The 7,314-nt window shown below is 39.8% G+C and overlaps 1 protein-coding gene across 1 annotated transcript; it reads left to right on the forward strand.

Moving 5' to 3' along the window:
• The first annotated feature begins 345 nt into the window (after positions 1–345).
• Positions 346–6,633, forward strand: SPIC (Spi-C transcription factor). Its single transcript, XM_065645609.1, has 4 exons — positions 346–472; positions 2,084–2,196; positions 3,130–3,238; positions 6,206–6,633. Exons 1-4 carry the CDS (start codon positions 367–369, stop codon positions 6,631–6,633), a joined length of 756 nt encoding a protein of 251 aa, XP_065501681.1. The 5' UTR covers positions 346–366.
• Positions 6,634–7,314: the final 681 nt, after the last annotated feature.

The raw sequence follows: 7,314 nt of genomic DNA on the forward strand, positions 1-7,314 counted from the left end.
ATGATAACTTTGGCTTCGTAAATCATGTTACACAAGTGATACATGCCTCTGTATTACATACTATAAAACACTCCAATAGCAGTAACACCCTTTATGTAAACTTTTGCTGCAAATTAAGGAAATGAACCTTGAAACATTTGCATGAGTGAGTAACGTTACCCATGTGAGTTGTCCCACTGACCTCAAAGAGACTCAAAGGAGTGAGAACTTTCTCACAATAGTAAACGATGATGGTAATGCCTCAGTGCCTGCAAAATACTTATTCCAGGAGGATGTGTATCCCATGTAATCGCTGTATTTATTTGGGATTTTCCAACTGACAATGTGAAAGAACCACCCTGGTCTTTTCTGGCTCCTGACAGAATAATGTCCTTGCAGAGTTTTCCTGACCAAGACGTACTGGGCCAGGCTTTCGAAGATGCACTAGAAGTACTGCAGCAGCACTCTGACAGAGAAATGCAGTATTCACCAGGTAAAAAAGACCATTATTCCATTTCATTTGCCACTTTGTATTTTTACAGGAAGGTACGTCTTGAAGCACATAGGTGGGACAGTAATTTCCTAGACGTAGATTAATGGGCAGCAGGGCGGTATGTTGGGAGGATGGAAAGGTGGAAGAATACTGGGAGAGTTTGTACCTTTCTGTTAGCACTGCCCGGTGTAGTGTGCATCCTCCGTGTCACAGCACAGGGAAACTGTCTGACAGTCCCTCTTAAACTTCCCCCTAGTACTAGCCTGGGTGCATTGAGCTCGGATTTTCTATAGTCAGGTGGTGTATGACCATAGTGCAACAGCCACTTTCCGGTTTTAATGTTTTAATTTAAAAATGCCGTTCTGTTATGTTATGCTGTGAATAAATTACTATAAAAACGAATTCCAGTACCCAAAAAAAGAAAAAAAAATAATACAACAGGTGAAATTAATTTCCACAATTATTTTTTAACATTAAAATATACATTTTAAGTGTTTTTATGCAGAAATGATAGCTTGCGTCTGGAGAATTGGTAGAAACGTGTTTTTCTTGGCTTCAAGGATTTTCTACTTTGCAAAACTTAAAATACAGTCAAGCTGTAAATTGTTCTAGTTGAGGCAACGTTTTGGCAATTGAATTGCTACAAAATTTGAAATATGTGTTTGGTGTTTTTATAATGCATTGCAAATAGAAGTGGAAGGAAGGGAAAATAGGAGGGTACATCACAAACCCTCTATGTCCAGAACAAAATATCTACTGTCTTCTGTATGGAATGCATTTCATACAAGGAAGTTTATTTACATGTTGTCTGTTATATACTGAAATGTAAATAAGATCAGTTGGGCCATAACTTCAGCTGTCGTTAGTAAGTTGTTGGCTCCACTGCACTGGTAATCTACACATGCTGAAAGACCCACTACACATAATGTCTTGCAATGTTCTTGCCAGTATCTGTTGTAAGGGCCAATGGAAAGGGCTATTAAACACTTGCAACTCAGTGTTTAGTACATCCCACAGACCACTTGTGGTGCATAATTCATTCCAAGTGTCTCAGTCTGGTGTTGTCCTCTGCTCCTTTTAAACACCCTAAGGTCTTGGGTTCCTTCCATGTCATTCCTTTAGGCACTGAAGATGCTCTGATGCTCGTTCACTTCATTCACAGTTGGAAACTCTGACTTGCATCATACTAATGGCCTGCAGAAGAACTGCATGACATTCCCTTTTCTTTTCTAATACGTGTATTATAGTAGTCTATAATTATCCCATTCATTATGTTTGGTGATCTGTTTAGCCCTCCTTTTTCTATTAGCCAAACTATTTCATGATACTATGAAATATCTGACATTTTATCTTAACAAATATTGCTTTTCATTTTGAAGACAAACGAAACCAGCCCAAGGGTGTGATTAGCAGTAACAGTACAGATTATGCTGGATAATCTGCTGATATGAAACATCTTGGCGCTAGAGACTTTATTATCTAGAAGGCAGCCATAGGATAAATGCTTTTTGACAGATACAGCAGCATGTTAGATTGTTTACCACTGGGACTTTTTTCCTTCTTCTGATCTCGTTACTCGCTCAGTGTTCGCTCCATCCTCCTGATCCTCAGGTTATAAAAATTGCCTGACTGTGATCAACCATCACCACCACCTCCGAGCAAGTCCCAGCTACTCTGCAGCACCATCTACAGAGGACCCAGGGTACAGCTGGAGAAATGTGGTTGTAAGTGAACCAATTACTAATAACAGTCAGACAGATATGGAAAACTGGCTGCCCATTTGTGATTTCTGATACAAATCATTATGCTATCTCTAACAGAAATTCGGTCTGGGCAGGGATGACTCAGCTTAAACCGGCTCGAGAAACATTTGCAAAACTTGTTTAATAGTCTCTTTTTAGGCTTCATCTTAGCTGTTTGCCTCTAGTGCTCTTCTGTGGTTTGTCATATAACATGACGACTAACAAACACACCTACTAGTACTATAGGAAAAAGGGCTTCTCTCTGTTACCTGGGAACAGGCAGAGAGCAACTTCCAGCCTCCACATTGCTTCTGCTGCTGTGAGAAAGTACCATGCCTTTGATTTCTTCTCCAGCATTTTGCTTTAAGAGTGCTAGATAGACGAGCACTACCTGGATTCTGAGCTCATCTTCATCCTGCAGAGTCCATGCCCGTTCTTAAAAACACTGGTCTCTAGGAGTGATGGAAAATGAATATTGCAGGGGAGATAGTTGGAGGTAAACAGATTTCACAAAAGCCCATTTTCGACCAGCAGATTAGCAACACCATGACACAGGAACTACAGAGTACACAGGAGCCACTGCCTGTATGGCCCTTGTCTTTTACTAATTCTGGAAACAGAATCCACTGTTTCTCCTCTGCTTCCAGAAGAAGGGTTGAAGGTCCAGGGTGAGGCAATTACTCTGTTTTCCCTCTTAATTTCTCCCCTGGTGGGCAGTCCTTCCCAGTGGATATAAATTGGTCCTGCTTTTTACTGGTACAATGAACTTCATGCCTTCGCAGCTGAGAAAAGTCTTCCATGGGTGAGGTGAAGAAAGTTTCCATTTTGTGGCTTCAGACAATTAATTACTACAAGTTTCTTTTTCCTCAGAGAATGTATGTTATTAGTAACTCTTCATTGTCTTCATTTTTGAAGAACAGTGCAGTGGATTTTTATGCAGATGAGACTGCCTACCATATGCTGCAGAATACTCCAGAAAGCCAAGTGATGCATGCTGCTGCTGGCCAGCCAAAAGCAGGGAAAGGTGTGTAGAAAGAGCATATCTTGATGTGTACCTTGCGTAAGTTTAAAAATTCCCTTGGTAAATCATGCTTTCTCTTTTTCCTAGGTTTTTTTTTTCTTTTACTTTTAACAGAAAAAAATAACATTTAATAATAACTAGAATACAACTGCTATTGTTCAATTCCTATCTGATAAATCTCATAAGGTAAGATAAACCTGTTAACATCTTGATTAGTAGATGGAGAAAAAAATCAGAAATGTGTTTCACTCCAAATCATCTGGGATGAAGTCTGATGCAAAGTAAATCTAGCTACCAGCGACATCTTTATCCACTTTAATAGCTTGTTTTATTTCATGTCATTCAACAAGGAGTGGTTTTCTTGAATGTTTTTCACATATGTGGATTTTTTTTTGCGCCTGATGTTACACCCTCCTTTGTTTACTGTTCAAATTACTTCTTAGCTTTTGTCGCTTCCAATATGCACTTTTATATCTAGTGTTGTACTCCTTTTGTTTGAGTTTACTTGAGTGCATACCTGTTTTGCAAAGAATAGGTCGGGTTACATTGGTCATTACAGCACTTCATTTGTTTATTGCATTCATTCTTTGGCTTTTGCTTGGGATTCAGCATCCTTTCTGTGACTTTGCTAAATGAGATTTCTATGGCTTCCACCCTGAACTGTTTTGAGTGTGGAGTTTTTTCAAGTAGCTTCCCGGTTTTACTGCTTTTTGAAATCCCCTTCTCTCAACTTTAACCATATGGTGTCAGTTTTTGGTATCATCTCTTCCCATTGATGCTGAACACTGTGGTTTCTGTTGCTTAATAGCTACTATTATTACTACTACTACTACTACAAATTCTTTGGGATAAGGGGAGGAGTAGCCTCTCCTTTTATGTTCTCTTTTCTAGTGCTTGAAATTCACCATTGCAAATGAAAATCTTTCAATCCAGAAATGTTGCTTTTATATGTCTTACCTAGTATTGCACTGGGGATTTTACATGTCAGTATCTGAATTCACCTTCAGTTGTTACTGCTCTGTTGAACTTAATTTCCTATTTCATCTTTCTTCTACATTGTTTTCCATCTCCTTTACCAGAAGGCCATACTGCATACATTTTCAGAAAGACCAACTATTCTTAATTGGGTGGGCTTTGTGTCCTCTTATGGATTTTCTTTGTGTCCATGGAGGTATTCCTGCCAGAAACTGTGATTTGGGGGACTGTTTCCACTATACCTAAATAAATTTAGTCCTCTTGGGTGTTTACTGAGACATAAGAAGTTTTCTGTATGCTAGCAAGTAGTGTGGCCTTTTAGGAATGGATTTGTAGCTGAAACAATCGGTACTGAGGACCCAAAGTCTGTGTTTAAAGTGTTTCACAGGGATTTATTTTGGCCAATCTCTAGGCTGGCCTCAAGTTCTGAAAGCTGTAGTGACTTAGATATGCCTCTGGAAAGCATCTTGGAGTTTGATTTCCTCTGAAAAGAGACCAGTTCATGCACATCAAGAGCATTCTATGATTTGAACTAAAGCTCCGTGAGTGGAGAGAATTGAGAGAGGTACTTCAGAAATGCATTTGAACAAGACACACCCAGAGAGAATTAGGGTGCCTCAAGACAAGTCAGCACAGAGATCTAATGCAGATGTTCTGAAATGCCTTCTGGAGGAACCTTCCTCTCTCCAGTGACCACATAAGAAACCTGAAGGCACCAGCCTGATATCTTAGACTGATTTTTAGGGCAGAAATGGCAGCTGAACTAAGAGGACAGACAGCACGAAATCAGATGCTGCTACAGACATGGCTACACTATCGTTTTCCAGCAGAGACTCAGTCTGCAGTAGTCTGCGGATTTTCCCCTCATCTTATTTGTTCTACCATAGGTTCATAAGTTTATAGGATAATTCAGGCTGGAGGGGACCTAAGGAGATCACCTTCTAAGGCACATTTACTGTGCAGGCAGCATCCTGCACTGGATGACTTTTAAGCTTCTCATCTTATAATACTGCATGTATTTCTAGTAGAATATATACTTCTAGTCACACGCTATTTTTTATTTAGATAATGAAATTAATTTTTTGGAAAGTACCTCTGATTTTAGGCTCTTCTTCCTCCTGGTCTGACTGTCACTTCTCTCCTCTTTCCTTACCACCAGATGCAGAATTACTGTCATCCCTAACAGATGTCTTGGCGTGACCTCAGAGTTCCTTAGCAACTGTAACTTTTCCCCTGTTCCTAGTTTAAAATAGACACACAAGACAAGATTTTATGAACTTTAGATGCAGCTGCTTGTTTCCACTTTGGTCCAAGTGGAAGCCATTCTTCTGCATGATGGGAAGACTCCCCTGTTCTGCAAATGTTCCTCTTTGTCTCATAATCTTCAATTCTTCCTCCTTGCGGCAGCTTCTTGGTCACCCTTGGCTTTGTGAAGGGAACTACAAGTACTTTCGAGAGAGAGATCCACAAGACCTAAGTGGAACTAAATAAACCTCACTGGTAAACTTATCTTTGAGAGCTGAGCCTGTGGGGAGAAGTTCTTAGTTAACTGACAAATATTGCAGTACTGAACTTGCTTTATTCTGCATGGGAATGCAAGTTGACACTTCTGCACATTTTTAGAAAACCACAGTGCACCAGAAGGTCTAGCTGCTGGTTGACTAGGTGAGGTTTCTGGTTCAAAACTAGCTTGCTCTTCCCACTCTTCCTGTCTTATATCAGAGACTACCTTACATCCATAAATAACCTGCTCTTGGAACTCTAATGACAATCCCTTTCTGTCCCCACAGATCTGTACATATTTCAGAACTATCATCCCATTTGCTGTTGCTGGTCTTCCATCAAATAGTTTAGACTGATCTTTTAATTTGTGATGGGGTATTAGGTTTAACTATGCTTTTGCCCGTAAGATTATTTCCAGGAAAAAAACAACTTACCATCTTTTAAAACAAGTATGAGTTCTGTTCTGACCTTCTGTACTTTATTTCTTAATAGGCAGAAAAAAACTTCGCCTGTTTGAGTACCTCCATGAGTCTCTGTATGATCCAGCTATGGCGAACTGCATCCAATGGGTGGATAAGCCCAATGGTGTCTTCCAGTTTGTCTCCAAAAACAAAGAGAAACTTGCAGAGCTGTGGGGAGAAAGAAAGGGAAACCGCAAGATCATGACATATCAGAAAATGGCCAGAGCACTGAGGAATTATGGAAGAACAGGTGAAATCATAAAAATACGAAGGAAGCTGACATACCAGTTCAGTGCTGTTGTTTTACAGAGACTTGCTCCATCTTATTTCTTGGGAAAAGAAACAGTTTATCATCCGTACATTCAGTCTAATCAAGAATATCAGTGTGCAGATGAGTGGATCAGTTACAATAATTACATGTATAACAATGGTTATGCAGTACAGCATGCTAACAGCTAGACGTGTCTTTCACATAAACAGGCCTTTGTTAGCTCGTAATACTTCCCAGCACAGGAACTCTTCTCTATACATAGCTTTCCCTTTAAGATATCATACAAACACACCAAAAGATGGGTTTTGAAAATTATGTTGGCCTAGTTTTGTTCCTTTTGAAGTTAATGATAAATGGTCGTTCACTATTGAAGAAAACCAGCAGTTGTAGGGCATGTGCTATTCTCCATGACATCAATCAAAAGAATCACTTCAGATTCAAGCTGGTATATCTAAGATCAGGATTAAGGCTTTTGTCTGTTAGTGGACATCAAAGATCCTATCCTGACAACACTCATGGGAAGTTTTATGCATGTCCTCAACATTTCCAATCAGAATTTAGATGCTGTTGTACTGTAGCACACGTGGTCCCTATGAGCTGGGTGCACGTGAATTATAAAGGGAAGAGATTCACCAACTGCATGAAGCCGCTGTCTGCTTTTTTCATCAATGTTCTTAGTTAAGAGACATTTTCTGAGTGAATGCCTGGCTGAACAATAGGGTCCACATGAAGGTGCACCTGTCGGCCAAGCTGTTAATCCTTAATCACTTAAATTAATATATCTTAGCACAGATCCTGACACATGGTATTAGCATTGCCAGGTGCACATTTCAGTGTTGGCAGTGGATTAATTGGGAAAGTGACTATAC

Source organism: Caloenas nicobarica, chromosome 1, assembly GCF_036013445.1.
Source record: "Caloenas nicobarica isolate bCalNic1 chromosome 1, bCalNic1.hap1, whole genome shotgun sequence".
Taxonomy (NCBI): Eukaryota; Metazoa; Chordata; class Aves; order Columbiformes; family Columbidae; genus Caloenas; species Caloenas nicobarica.

Bases quoted from the DNA above. Each gene is read 5' to 3' on its own strand.
- SPIC (XM_065645609.1), top strand. From the start codon at position 367: ATGTCCTTGCAGAGTTTTCCTGACCAAGACGTACTGGGCCAGGCTTTC. The intron at 2,197-3,129 runs GTAAGTGAACCA...TCATTTTTGAAG, and splicing joins ACAGCTGGAGAAATGTGGTT to AACAGTGCAGTGGATTTTTA. The intron at 3,239-6,205 runs GTGTGTAGAAAG...ATTTCTTAATAG, and splicing joins CCAGCCAAAAGCAGGGAAAG to GCAGAAAAAAACTTCGCCTG.